We start from the raw sequence: 15,698 nt of genomic DNA, 5'->3' as shown, positions 1-15,698 counted from the left end.
ACCCACACTTTAGTCAAAAAGGACAAACTTCCAGTTACAAGATAAAGTACTAGGGATGTAATGTACAACATGATAAATGTAATTAACAGTGCTGTATGTTATATATGAGAGTTGTAAAGAGAGTGAATCCTGAGTTCTCATAATAGAAAAAAAATATTTTTCTACTTTTTAAATTTTGATTTTATATGAGATGACGTATGTTCACTAAACTTACTATGATAATCATTTCATGGTGTATGTAAGTCAAATCATTATCCCTTAGGTATATGCTGGATGCTTTAAACTTACACAGTGCTGTATGTCAATTATATCTCAGTAAAACTGAAGGAAAAAATATTTATTCACACTTGCACAAAAGTCTCTGTTCAAATAGAAATCATCAATCCCACTCAGGCCTCACCAGGTAGTCTCATTGTAAGCCTCAATCTTAAAACTGCCTCAGGAATAGATATCATCAAATTCTGAGACTGATCTCAAATTCCACAGAATGACTTACAGAAGAGCAATTATGTATCTCAAACCACCCTGGAGGTTATTTAATCAATGAAGAAATGAATATTCCCTTCTGTATTTTCAAAGAGGTTAAAGATTAGAGCTCAAAGACTTTACTGCAAATAACTCAAGGACTATAAGAGATTGGGGGTTTGGTGTTTGGTTAGGTTTGGTTAAATGAATATAAGAACATCCCAAGACCTCTGGGGTGTGTTTATAGATCCTTAGGGAACTTGCTGTGGTGGTCCATACATCACTTAACTCCTAATTCATCACTGACAAAAAAATCATTATTCATCTTTTAAAATTCACTCATTTTTAAATTACTTTATAGCAAAAAGAAAGTATAGTTATATTAAATGTAAGTACTAGATTTCACCTATTTAAAATTACAAAAACAAGGAGGCAAATACATATGTAACACCTTAATCTTAAAGATAAAACTAGCATGGGCTTCCCTGGTGGCACAGTGGTTGAGAGTCCACCTGCCGATGCAAGGGACACGGGTTCGTGCCCCGGTCCGGGAAGATCCCACATGCCGCGGAGCAGCTGGGCCCGTGAGCCATGGCCGCTGAGCCTGCGCGTCCAGAGCCTGTGCTCCGCAACGGGAGAGGCCACAGCAGTGAGAGGTCCACGTACCACAAAAAAAAAAAAAAAAAAAAATAAAACTAGCATAATGTTATTATGTTTTTACACTTTATATCATATCTTAGAAATCATCCCATATCAATACAGAATGTGTGATTTTTCATTGCAAATCATTCCATTGTAATGAATAAATTATAACTTAACTAAAAAGAAAAAAACGAAAGAAAACCAACATAGAGGATGGATGTGAGGATTTTTCCTCACGAGTCAAAACCACATGTGTCTTGGAAATTTTTGTTAGAAAAGATAGACAGTAAATTTTTATGATAAGTTCAGATGACTCCACAAAAGAACTCAGGATTCGACATTAAGCTTGCAGCAGGAAGAGGTTCAATGCACCAAGTTGAAGACCAAGGTGCTCCATGAAGAAATATTTCAGGGCTGAATATTTGGGTACGATCCTCTGGTTCAACAGACCACAATAAGAAATGCCCCAAGTTTCATCACTCTCCTGACTCACTTTACACAGTTTTACCTTTGCTCAACACGACCAAAACCCTTCAGAATACAAGGCAAAAGAAAAAAATGTCCAATGCCAAGAAATCCATTACCTCTTAAAATTATTTAAAAAGAAGATTTTGTAAGTAGAAATAATCTTCAACATTTGACTATAGTTCTCCCTGCTCCTTTGAAATGCACAGACCACTTTCACTTTGGTTCCAAGAGTCTTAAGCCTGCCTCCTTTGTCCATAAATCAATGGCACTAAACAGAACGAGAACCCGCCGAGCTTGTTAAAACTCCAGATGCCGGGACCCCACCCCACTAACTGAATCAGAATCCCCAGGGGTCAATCTGACATGCAGCCTGAGTTAGGAAGCGGACAGAGGCTGAACCCAAAACCGGACTTTCAAAATAAAAGCATATGTTTACATCTATGTAATTACTGAACTAATATTAAATCACAAGACTCACATAGCTGATGAGTAGCAAGAGAAGCAATCAATCAGTATTAACCTCAAAATGCTATTCTCCATCCCCAGGTCTTCTTCACGAAAACGTCCTACACCAAAATCTTAATTAGAACATGGCATGGAAGAAATGTGCAAATATTAAAACTATGGAATTAGAGAAGATGATCTAAGCAGAGATTTTTTCAACCACGGCATTTTTCAAAGTTGTGCCACTTTCGAGACATACTCATATTTTTTGTTGGATTTCTCTGCTACATCAGAAATGCCATTATGTGCTTTCTTCTCCTCTTTGGAAAAAAAAACGTTACATAATTCAATGCTAAGATTATTGAACTGGACAGAAATCATAATTAGCCAACCACTCACCTACCAAAAAAAGTTCATTTGAAAATATCCACCTATGAAACGTTATTCTCCTGCTCTATATCACGAGCTCAATGGCTGTGCCAAAACTGATTTTTTTTTTTTTTTTTTTTTTAGTAATTTGAGTTTTCAAAACCAATGTGAGGTTGTACCACTCCAAACCTTAATCTTAGCTGCCAGATGAGCCCACACACAAACAGTTCCCCTTATTAGCTAGGCTAGGAGACCAAGCTTCTGACAGAGAAGGCCCACGGAATATAAAGAAATCTCAGGTGTTTGGTTGTGAGAAGGCATCAGCACCAAGGCCGGAGAGCTACGGGGGAGCCGGGCCCACCTGCCTCCCACGCTTGACAGGTGTTAATCGAGGAGCAGAGGAAAGAAAAGTGAAAGGACTAGATCTGGCTTAGATTCTTCAGTCCACAGCCATCATTTTGAAGGTAAATATATATTAAAAACTCACACTGACTCACCTTTCAAATACTAAACTGACTGTATTCATTATTAAACACTTACGGCATACAAAAAAACAGAGAGAGTAATACAGGAAACACCTCTGCCTCCACAGAAACAACTTAAGGAGAAAAAAAAATCTAACCAATACATGTGAAAGCCCCTGAGTAATCTTTCGCAATAAAATTTTAAGTAATTTTTACAACCATCAACGATATTGCATGTTCCCTTGTTCCCAGAAAATCAACGATCTTGCATGTTCCCTTGTTCCCAGAAAATCATCCTATTGGCATCTAGCTCAAATCTGGACTCAAATAAGGCTCAATAAAACTGAGTTTTCCGTTCTGTCTATATAATAAAGTACTTCCACTGTTTAGAACATTCTCCACAATTCATGTTTTTCTCTCAAGAACAGATCACCGACACAGATTTCACAGCCCTAGTAACAGGTCATGAGAATCACATGAATACAGGAATCTTTTCTATGATGGCAGTACTTCAGCATAATGAGGTACGAACACAGAGAATATTTTTATGCGCATGACAAGAATAGCTGCTCTCCTCTGCCGGAGTTGAATTTCCACCAGGGTCACTGTCCCTCAACACAAATCCCCAGGGCTCATGGAAAAAAACCAAATCTGCTCAAAGACTCCCTTCAAAGCACAGGTATTCCAGCCAAGTAAAGCTTCAGAAAAAAAAAAAAAGAAGAAGAAGAACAAGAACAAGAACAAGAACTATTTTTCACAGTCCCTTAAACTCTTTAGGAAAATCCCCTCACAGATATTTCTTTAAATGAAAGAGAAAGAGGTAGACCAATGGGAAATACAACGTAACCACTGTCTTTCCTAAAGAAAGGCCTCTAAAAGATAAACAAATAAGGTAACTTTCCTCATAGTTTCATAAAACCCCACCTTGTTAAGCAAGTTTACTTTATTGCAAACATAGCATCTTTGTAGGCCTGCTATAAATGTAACCTGGTATATACAATATTCCATATTAAATAATTTATTTTATTTTTATTTCACTGGCCTCTCTTTTCTTCTCTCTCCCTCCCCCTACCCCTACCAGCTCTTTCAACGCCAGATACCCATCTGGGCATCAGACCAGGACTTAAAACTGTGCCATATCGCAGTGCATCTGAAATCCACTACCTTTTTTTCACCAGTCAGTTAAAAGCCTTGAGCAGCAGGCAGGGGAAAAGAGAAAAAGGAATTCATGTCAGAAACAGATTATCAATTTTTCTACCTTCCACCCAGAGGACTGCTAACTCTTATTTTCCCCTTTGCTAACTCTTAACAGAGAACGACAGAGACAATCATCAGGGCCGGGAGCAGTACGCTGTCTCCTGCAATCGGCCCTCCTTTAGCAGGGCTGTGATGCCAGCCGGAGGCCTGGAGCAGCTCTGTCTCACAGCCCAGGGTCCCAATCTTGTAACTACGAAGGAAGAGGATATATAAATACAATTGATACTCTGCAAATTTTCTAAGAGATAGATTTAGGTACAAAATAAAAAAGAACATTCCGGCAGCCACAGAATAAACTACCTGGTAAATTAGGAAACTGGGCACTCTACAGAGGTCAAATGAGGGTTTCTAGAGTTGGATCACCTGAGTTCTCACCCCAGCTCTGGTACTTTCTAGTTCTGTAGCCTTTTTCATTGAATAGACATTCACTGCTCACCTACTGTGAGCCAGACACTGGGCTTGGTCCCAGGGATATATGGGTCCCTACTCTTGTAGAATTAAATTTTAGTAGGAAGGACATTAACAAGCACAAAAAACAAGAAAAGTACCAGATAGTGATAGAGCATATGGGGAACTTAAATATAGTGATACAGTCAAGAATGACTGGGAGAGCTACTTTCTAAAGTCAGCAGGGAAGTTCTCTCAGATGTGACACTGAAGCCCAGCTCTAAATGACAAGAAAGAGCCCATCAGGCAAAGGCAGGGGAAGAGGGGTGTGCAAAGGCCCTGAGGTAGGCATGACTGGGCCTTTGGAGAAGTAGAAAGAAGGCCAGTGTGGCAAATTATTATACTTCTGTGTGGCTCATGTCTGTCATCTGTGAAGCAGTGGTTGTGAGGATTAAACTCTGAGCACCACATCTGCACACTGTATGTGTTCCGTAAATGTAAGTTGCTAGAATTATCATCATTATCATCATCATCATCAGTGAGATCCCATCACTGGAGGTGTGCAAGCAGAGGTTGGGTAACCACCGCACAGGCATGGCCAGGTGTTGGGCCTCTAAGGTTCCCTCGACAATTAGATCCCAGGATTACACAAGAATAGAAAAGGTGAAGAAAGAAATGATAACACTGTTCCACTCAGGCTTCCTGCCTAAAGGCCTTGAAAGAATGCTTTCAATCATACAACGATGTGGAGTTTACCGACTAATTCATTCAACAAATGTTCCCATCTGAGCATCTCTGCTTCTAATCCCTAAACAGTCAAAATCCCCACTTGGAGCTAGTTGGCACAGTCTTTAGCCCTGAAGTCTACCCTCTTTAGGGGGCTTTGAGCTAATACTTACCACACCAGCACTGAGAAGAACAGAAAAGGTTGACTTATTCTATGTTACTGGCATTAGTGTCAGCTACTGACAGAATAAAATAGCGGAGAGGATAGTCTTTGATTTTATACATATCTCAAACCATTTTATTATTTCATGTTTAAAATGTTCCAAGCAGAAGTTTATGCATCACAGACTCCACTGACGACATATTTCACTTAAAAACAATTCTTACTCTTGGCCTACTCTCAAAATACTTAATAAATTGTTAAACTTTCTGAAGCCCACTAATTCAGGCTATCAAAGACGCACTCGACGGATGAATCTGACTTGCGTGTTTTAAGTTAGGGAAAGATCTACTTTTACCCAAGCCCAGGCCCTGAATAATTAAAGGTCATATTCTTTCAAGTTCTTTTCTAAAAGTCACTCAAATCCAAGGCAAATGTATTACAACCATAAAGAAATGTATGCCTTTATATTCATGAAACTATTTCCTCACCTACTCTTGATAGTTCAGATTTCTGCTTAGATGGTGAAAATGACTTTAAAAAATTATTAAACCTCATACACTGCATAAAGCAAATTAATATTGAATATGGTCAATATAAACAATCCTAATACCTTAACATAAAATGCACCAATATTTTTATGATGCCAGGCTTTTAGACTGTCCAAACTCAAGGATTTGGAGAGGAAGAGGAATCGTCATAAACCAAGAGATAAATTTACCAGTATAATCTCAACATCACTTCTCTTTTCCACCCTAATCTCTATGCCCTCCTCCATAGCTAGTCCCTCAAAAGGAAGAAACATATAGGAACAGATTTGAATCAAAATTCTCCTGTAGGACAACATTCCCTTAAAAAAATGAAAAAGCAAAAATTCAGCATAGAACGTATCCAAGGAGGATCTTTAAAAATATGCATTATAGGGCTTCCCTGGTGGCGCAGTGGTTGAGAGTCCGTCCGCCTGCCAATGCAGGGGACACGGGTTCGTGCCCCGGTCCGGGAAGATCCCACATACCTCAGAGCGGCTGGGCCTGTGAGCCATGGCCGCTGAGCCTGCGTGTCCGGAGCCTGTGCTCCACAACGGGAGAGGCCACAACAGTGAGAGGCCCGCGTACCGCAAAAAAAAAAAAAAAAAAAAAATGCATTATAGCTGAGTAATATTCCATTGTATATATGTGCCACATCTTCTTTATCCATTCATCTGTCGATGGACACTTAGGTTGCTTCCATGTCCTGGCTATTGTAAATAGTGCTGCAATGAACATTGTGGTACATGACTCTTTTTGAATTATGGAATGGACCTAGAGTCTGTCATACAGAGTGAAGTAAGTCAGAAAGAGAAAAACAAATACTGTATGCTAACACATATATATGGAATCTAAAAAAATAAAATGATGAACCTAGGCACAGGACAGGAATAAAGACACAGATGTACAGAATGGACTTGAGGACACAGGGAGGGGGAAGGGTAAGCTGGGACAAAGTGAGAGAGTAGCATTGACACATATACACTACCAAACGTAAAATAGATAGCTAGTGGGAAGCAGCTGCATGGCACAGGGAGATCAGCTTGGTGCTTTGCGACCACCTAGAGGGGTGGGATAAGGAGGGTGGGAGGGAGACACAAGAGGGAGGGGATATGGGGATATACGTATGCATATAGCTGATTCAATCTGTTGTACAAGAGAAACTAGTACAACACTGTAAAGCAATTATACTCCAATAAAGATGTTAAAAAAATATATGCATCATATGTAGATGAGTCCTTTGACTTAATCTGAACTGAAGATCCCTGTTCAACATGTAAATTTTAGAGTACCATGAGAACTGACCACTGAGTTAATATTTACCTTAAAAGAATCAAAAAAGTGCCTTCCAGAAAGCAAGGTTGGAACTAATAGGCCCATTCATATCCAAATTTATCTACTGCTTTTTGCAACATAATCCAGCCAAAAGAATGTGATTCAGATCTCAGCTATGCAACTGCTAACTTTTCAATGTTTTTTGAAGTAGGAGCCATCAAGAAAAAAAAAAAAGTAATAGTCATCACCTTGGCATTAAAACACTCGAAGCAATTTGAGATTTTTAAGAATACTTTAAAAATACTTTAAAGATATAAGAAGTAATACAGGCTCATTGAAAAGCTTTAGAAAGTACATATGAGCAAAAAGAGAAAAATTATAATCCCCAAACGCCAAGATGACCACTATTAACATTTTAGTACACACTCTGCTAAACTTTTTTGAAAAAAAAATATTTTTCACATAAATGACTTCATATTGCACATATTTTTTATGTAACATCAAGAACATATTTCTATGGTCATATACATACACACACATTTTTATGAATGTATAATCTTCTACTTTATGAATACATGCTAATTTAATTAGCTCCACTGAGTTTCTATATGATTTATTCAAGTGCCCTACACTAAAAGGAACAGAGTAGGTTAACCATTGTTTCCTAAAATTATTTTGCCTATGACATCCTTATTTGAATTACACATTAGAACTTATGCTGCTTTCAAAATACTTTGGGAAATTATGATGTCACCAATCCTCAATATTGGATTTTTATGGTGTTTATCATTTTTTTCTGTGATCAAATTTTTACTTGTATATTTCTGTGTGTTCCCTAGGAACAAAACTCCAAAAATGGAGTTACTGGGCCAACTGGTATGCATATGTTAAAAACATGTAATAGGGCTTCCCTGGTGGCGCACTCGTTGGGAGTCCGCCTGCCAATGCACGGGACATGGGTTCGAGCCCTGGTCCGGGAAGATCCCACATGCCATGGAGCAACAAAGCCTGTGTGCCACAACTACTGAGCCTGCACTCTAGAGCCCACGAGCCACAACTACTGAAGCCCAGGCGCCTAGAGCCCGTGCTCTGCAACAAGAGAAGCCACTGCGATGAGAAGCCCACGCGCCACCACAAAGAGTAGCCCCCGCTCGCCACAACTAGAGAAAACCCGTGTGCAGCAGTGAAGACCCAATGCAGCTAAAAAATTAAATAAATGAATAAATAAAATTTTTTTTAAAAAACGGAATAATTTTTGCCCAACTATCTCCCAATAGTGTATGAGAATAGTCAGTCTTTTGAAATAATCATTTTTTTTTGAAATAATCATTTTTAATTTAAAGAATAGTTTGAAAGTTATGGGTACTCATCATATATACCCAGTATTTTTAAACTTATATAATTACTTTTTTATGAACATGGCTAAAGTACATAGTTATAAATATCAAAGGTCTTACTGTAATGGAGGTCAGGAAACTATTTAAGAACATAACATAACTCCTCACAATTTATAGAACATGACAAGCATGGATACATTAAATTGTCTCATGTTCATTTTCCTCCTTGTTACATTTATATATTTCTGGATATACATTCTATACTCTTTAAGAAGATATTAGTAATCCCTTATATCAACATAGTACTCTATACTACTAAAGCATTTAAATCAAAAATAATGTGGGGGCAATAAAACATTCTCGGAGCATACTTTAAAATAAGATATTAAGCTGTACCCCCCAAAATATCCTTCAAGCTACACAATAGCACCTACATATTTAGAGCCAAGACTGTAATACCCAAAATCTTTACCAATCAACCAACAATAGTGTCATAGAGGGAAATGTATCTTAAATGTACATCTCTATTAATTTGGAGCTTATTTTCAGTGCATATTTCTCCAGATTCATACAATAAGAAGTAACTTCCTAACATAATAAAGATGGTGCACACAGCAAAAACAGACTTTAGGTTCCTTTTATGGTTTTAAAGTGACTCTGGATGTAAGTTTATAGCCCAAAGTAACTCTCAAAGTTACTTAAGTATAGTGTTCACACCCAGGGTGGAGTTCTGTGCAATTTTCAAAACTCAGAAAGGTCCTGCCTGCTCAAAAATATCTCCCCATAGAGTCTAGCTCAGAATTGTATTTGAAGCTTTTTAAAAATACATAAATTTTTATTCAATAGTTCTGTAGTGGAGACAATGCATCTGCATTTTTTTTAAAAAAAACTCCCCAGTTGATTCATTTGTACAGCCAGAGTCAAAAAGCACTCGGTTATATAAAAAAAATTGGGGGAGGGAGTGGTATCCTTAAGTCCCCAATTTAAATGTTCACAGAAAACCATTAATCTGTCTTAGTCTAGTTTATTATATTACCTAAGTGGAAACTGTGCCTCGAGAAGGTTCGTAAGAAGTTTCAAAATGGGAAGAACAGGTAGGAAGACACCTGTTGGCCTAGAAGTGGTCACCAAATGGGACGGAGGAAAGGCAGTATGGAAGCAAAATTCAAGAGGCTCCATCCCAGCAGAAACCACAGTACTTCTTACTTTAAGCATCATTTTTTTTAAGCTGCATTTTGTGTTCAAGGGGTTTCTTATCAATGAACAGCAATCCACTAACAGGTGGCAGTTTCACCAAGCAATGTCAAGCAACATACCAGGAGACCAAGTTGGGTTGAGAAATTAAGATAGGATACAGAGATATTATATTACCATTTACAATGTAATAGTCATTTGTCAGAATTATGTTTCTCAAAAGAAGTTTGTCTCACAAGAATAGTACAAAACAAGCCAATAAAAACCTGTGTCTTCTAAGTAGTTTATGCATAAAAATCATTCATTTTCTTAAGCTTCCATTACTTACCAGATCTGGACTTAATGATGTCACTGAACTCGTTCTGCCCATCGTCAGCCCTGGCCTCGTGTTCTCCATACTTGGCCATCTTAGCTGAGTTTCAATATAATCCAAAGACTTTACAAGGTCCTCTTTTTAAGACTTTCAGTTTTCTATAATGATCAACATCAATACCTAAAGAGAAATGGGAAAGTATTGATTTGAAATATATATATATGACTATAACATATATGTTGACATATATATTAACATATAGAACATATCACATATATTGCTATAATATACAACTATAATATGTATAATGACTATATAATATATATGACTATAAATATCAAACTATACATATACATTATATATATAGTCATATACAGTTATATAAAGTTATATATAGTAACCATTCGTTCGGCAAATATTCAATCAGACTATGTGTAAGGCACTGATCTGGGCAATGGAAATATGACTATCAAAAAGAGACACAGCCTGTACTATCTTGAAATTCATAGACACCAAGCAATTAATTATATAATGAATTATTTCATTATAATACTAACATGTTACGAATGTATAAACGAGAAGCATAGAGTAGTATGAGCATACAGAAGAAGAATCTGATTTGCTCTGGGCAATTAAAGAAGGCTTTCTTGAAGAGGTGACATTTGAGCCAAGCCTTCAAGGATGAGATGAATTTAATTAGCCAAAAAGAGAGGTGGGAAGAGAATTTCCCATGTTAAGTGGCAGGAAGAATCATGGAGCATTCATGAACCAGAGCAAAGGCCAGTGCTTTTGGAGAGAACAGCCAAGAGGAGGGAGACCTGTTGAACTAGGTGAGGTAGATAGGACCAGGGACAGGGCCTTAGAGACCATGTCAAGGCTTTCCTAAAGAGCAGAGGGGGGACTTTCCCGGTGGCACAGTAGTTAAGAATCCGCCTGCCATTGCAGGGGAACACAGGTTCGATTCCTGGTCCAGGAAGATCCCACATGCTGTGGAACAACTACGCCTGTGCACCATAACTACTGAAGCCCGCGCACCCTAAAGCCCATGCTCCGCAACAAGAGAAGCCACTGCAATGAGAAGCCCATGCACCGCAATGAAGAGTAGAAGAGCAGACCCTGCTCTCGGCAACTAGAGAAGGCCTGCGCGCAGCAACGAAGACCCAACGCAGCCAAAAAAAAAAAAGAGCAGTGGGAATCCCGTAGATGGTTTTAAGCTGGGAAGCAACATGATTGTGGCCTAAATAAGGGCACATGGAAAGAAGTGCGTGGACTTGTGGTATATTAGATATTAAGTAAAGGTCAATAGGATTTGGAAACTGATTGGATATGAGACGCTCAGGATACTAAGGTGCAAAATGACTGCCCAATTTTGGCCTGGGCGATTGAGTCATTCACTGAGCTGGGGAACACTGGAGGATGAGCCTCTAAAGGAAGAAATAATGAGTGTGATTTGGATTTACTGAGTTTGAGATGCCTCTGAGATATACAAGTGGAGATAACAAAAAAGTCTTATCTCAGGAATGGTCTGGATTATATATAAATCTGAACGGTTACACGTTATATCCATTGACACAGATTTTATTCTGGAAAATACATCATGAAAATTCTGCTGAGAATACATATCACTCAAAATAATTTTAATCTTTAGCAATTAATTAGTCACAGGCACCTTTAAAATTTAAAGAATTGAGGATTCTATCCTTCAGTACCACTTTTCTTTAAGAATGTCAATAATAATAGCCCTAGTACTTTCTGGAACACAATGCCCAAACAATCCACACAGAATCAGAATTCAAGTTTAAGTTCAGCAACTTGGCTATATCCTAACATCCCCTATGAGCACCCCAAATGCTAGTTAAATAAATTAATCATTTAATTGGGAATATAACACTCAACACATCCAAATATTAATCTACAAGCAACAGACATTAATTCACATATTACAATAGGTATCACAAGCAGAGTTTATGGCTAACTAGAATAGACAACTCAGTTCTTTATTTCAAGGATACACCATGTGGCATTATTATTTTGTAATAGATTTCATTTCACATATTTATGAAATAATTAGTTTTACATATTACAATGTTTTATGACATTCAAGGAAACACCGTATTATTTTATAATATATAAATATATAAAATATATTATTTTTTTCCTTACCAGTTAGGAAAAAGGTGTGTTCTAATAATAAAGAGATCAAAATTACCTTAGAAAAATGTTTTAAGTGTTAAAGTGTTTGACGCACATGAAAACTGTGGTGGATTGCTAAAGCTTTAGGAACAATTTCCTCTCTAGTAGGGAGGAATACATGGATTGTATCATCAGCCTGCCAGATTTTGTGAGGGTATAAAAAACATTTTTCATTTTTTATCTCGTCCACTACTGTTACGCTTTATGGATTATTATGTAATTAAGTTCTTTCTGGGAGGTACATAACTGCAGAAGATTTGCTGAATTCTTAAGTGTATTTTATTATATTCAAGAACCAAAACTTTGTTCAGAAGAATGCACATAAAATTTCATTATGGAAAATCAGTTTTGCCCCCCAAAACTTCTCTTTACTAGAAATGAACTAATTATTCCCTTTGAAAGATATTTCTAATGCTCTCCTTCATAAGTGATCTTAGCCAAGGGTCTTCTTCAACACTTTCCAAAGACTTTTCCCAGTCCCTAAAAGATAAGTAAACTGTTCACACAGAACTTTATTTCATTGGCACATTAATATTCCTTCATCATAATATTTTATTTTGCCACTACTTAAGATAAACTCTCAAATTTTCTCTTCTTTATATGCTACAAAGATACAGCAGTAAGGGGGATCAGAGGACAAGAATGGGAAGGTGGGAGAAGCACATAAGACCATTTTAACAGTAACAGATACCCACTGACTGACACTTGGTGCCACTAATGGGCAGGGGTCTCCAAGCTGAGTAACACATGGCAGCAATTCATTATTGGTTGTCAGAAGACAGATCAAACTTTCATCACCAACAATGTGCCTCCGTGTGAGCCTCCACTTCTACATCAATAGTATGGAAGCAAGGCCATTTTCCACACCAAGCTAGGCGAGAAACAGAAGAAATGAATGGGATATCGCTTTACAAGTTTTAAGCCCTCTGCAGTTGTAATTTATTGTTACCTCTGCTCTAAGTTCTGTTGCCTCGTAATGATGTTCTGCACAGTTTAGCCAGCTCTTTCTCACTGAAACCAGTACACTCTATACTCACCAGCCTTCTTCAGAACGTCTCTGGCTGTCTTATGGACCAGAAGCCGTGAGTATGTGGCAATAAACCCGGGATGAAAGTATGGGGTTGGCCTTATGGGCAAATCTAATGTTTTAATTCTTTTTTAATTTGGAAATTACAAAATGTAAGAATACAAACATGTTTAACAATGTGCAGTTATGATGGAAATATGGTGTGGGTCCTTAGGCAAAAACTATTCATTCATTTCCACCGGGAACCAAAACCTAAGAATGCTAGAGAGAGTGGAAAAGGAAGCCCAGAGGGCCAGAGTTTGTGGCTCCGCTTGAAACTTGGTAAAAGACACCGCCCAGTGCCAAGAACTGCCATTCATTCTCGGAAGCGCTCCAAGGGAAGGTTCCTACTGTTGTGGTTAATGCTGTTTACAGGGGCAATCAATTTTAGGTAAACACCTTAAGGAGAGTTAAAGAGCTGTCTCCTCGGTCCCATAAATGCGGGTCCAGGAGGCGGGAATGACTCCGCGTAAACCTTGGCCCTCGCCGCCTGGCCCTCTGGAAGCCAATGCACCCAGGAGCTTCGCATTCCAGCAGCTCTCGCCTGACTCGCGGCGCTATCGGCAGGCTGCGTGCCCCGGGCCCACCAGCAACCAGCCCGGAGGGGCCCACGCGACTTCCTGAGGCCCATGCAAGTTACAAAGGAATGGATGAGGCTACTGCCGGTGGTCCCTGAGGCCGCGAGCTCCCGCCCGAACCCCGGGAATCGAGGCTTCCCCGAACTCGGTTCACGCCCGCTACGGCAACTGACCGTCCCAAGGGGAGTTCCATGAAGAACCGACCCGCGAGGCCCTGGTGACCTGGAGGCTGGTAAAGAGGAGGCTCTCCCCGGGGCATCCCTGTGAGAGAGGCTGTTAAACCCAGGTTAGACCCGGGCTCCCCAGTTAAGCGTAAAACAAAGTGAGAGCTCCCTGGCTCTTGGAAGTCGGACACGTTTTCTCCTCCCCTTGAAACAACCCGGGCACGAGCCCCTTTGGTAATCTGGGGCTTGGCGAAAAAATTCACTTTTAACAGCGTGCCTTCTAGAAGTTGCACGCCTAAAATTAGTGCTGTCTTGGTTTTTAAAGAGGCCTTGGGCAACCAGAGCCTCGGACCCGGAGCCACAAAGGGACATGAATTACCTTACCACTTGCAGCAAGAGATGCCAAGGGTCCGGGAAACCAGAAGAGGCGACCGCGCTGGACTACGCACCGACCGAGCGCCCCTCGTCACCTCTCCAAAGCCCCACCCTCGGGAGCAGCAACGGCCCGGAGGTCGAGCACGTTTCCTGCCAGGCGGATAGCTGGGAACCTCTCCCCTCCCTGTCCTTGCGGACACCTCCGGGGCCCCGCCTTCCCGGGGCTGGGGTATGTGTGACAGGCCCTCTAGGAAGCCACGTCCCCTCTTGGAGATCACTGGCCCGGCGCGCACGGAGGCGCGACCCTCTCACCCTAGCCGGGAGGAAGACTGGGGGAGTCAAGACGGAGTCCGGAACCAGTCGGAGGAGTTTGGGTCGTCGCTACTACACGGATTCCGAGGACCTTCTCGCCCGAACTCTCTCCACGTTTCTGGCATTCTCTGTCCCGCCGCGGGGAGCTGAACTGGGGTTCCAAGGAAAGTGCAAGCAAAAGTTGGTTACGTCTTAGGCTCAGCCTTGAGAAGGAGCTCGGGACGCTGATCCTGGGCGCGTGAGCCGCAGGAAAGTCCATCCTTCCCGCAGCCTACGCCCCGTTTCCCCGGGGCTGTGGTCACATTACCCGGCCCGAGGCTCAATAATGCATGGGCTTACCTGCTCCCGTGACCCGCGGGCCCGCCTTGCCTGCCCGCCGCCGCCGCGTCCGGAGCGGGCCGAGGGCTCCTCTGCTGTGTTTGAGGCGTAGTAATCGCGGGGGTGTGTGCGAACGTGAGCTCTGTGATGCGGTGGTTTTTCAAAAGGAACTATGGAAAACCAGACAAGATCCGAAAGAAAAAAAAAATTTTTTTTGACACCCGACTGAAAACGCCCCTAACTTGTGCAATCTTCCTGCCTCGTAGTTCCGCCAAAAACAAAAACAAAACAGTCCAAGTGCAAACCTGAAACGGGCGCGCAGGCACCAAGTTTGCCAAACACTAGAGAGTTTTCCGTCTGCTGAAATGACCCGCAAGGAGGGAGGCACCGCTCCCCGAGATTCCCCAATCGGCTTCGGGAGCCGGAGGCTCCTCCTCGCCCCTCGGCGGGAGAAAGCCCGCTGCAGGCTGCGGCTGCCCGCTCCCCTCCTCTGAGGAAAGGCGACTCCACAACTTTGTGCGCGAGCGGCTCGCTCCTCCGGCTCCGCCTCCTCCCTACCCCCCCACCCCCGCGGGCCTGCCCCTTTGTTGGCGAAGGGAGAGGAGCGCCGGAGGCCCAGGAGGCAGGGGAGGGCACAGGACCGCCGGGGTGCGCGTGGCCGCCC

General features: G+C 41.0%; 1 protein-coding gene across 5 annotated transcripts in view; it reads right to left on the bottom strand.

The window, feature by feature from the left end:
• UTRN (utrophin) overlaps window positions 1-15,223 on the bottom strand; it is a 497,402-nt gene extending 482,179 nt beyond the window's left edge. Inside the window, exons 1-2 of one of the 5 annotated variants that reach the window (XM_019951537.3) lie at window positions 15,056-15,223; window positions 10,044-10,208 (exon numbers count right to left, since the gene is read on the bottom strand). In XM_019951537.3, coding sequence (XP_019807096.2) covers window positions 10,044-10,122 — 79 coding nt within the window. In that variant the 5' untranslated portion in view covers window positions 10,123-10,208; window positions 15,056-15,223. Of the gene's footprint in view, window positions 1-10,043; window positions 10,209-12,916; window positions 13,093-14,413; window positions 14,535-15,055 lie in introns of those variants that run through there. The other 4 variants (XM_019951539.3, XM_033867812.2, XM_019951538.2 and 1 more) reach the window with 4 other exon arrangements.
• Between the last annotated feature and the right edge of the window lie 475 nt (window positions 15,224-15,698).

Source organism: Tursiops truncatus, chromosome 12 (genome assembly GCF_011762595.2).
Source record: "Tursiops truncatus isolate mTurTru1 chromosome 12, mTurTru1.mat.Y, whole genome shotgun sequence".
NCBI lineage: Eukaryota > Metazoa > Chordata > Mammalia > Artiodactyla > Delphinidae > Tursiops > Tursiops truncatus.
Note: the sequence above shows the minus strand (reverse complement) of the source record. Positions and strands in the feature narration are given on the sequence as shown.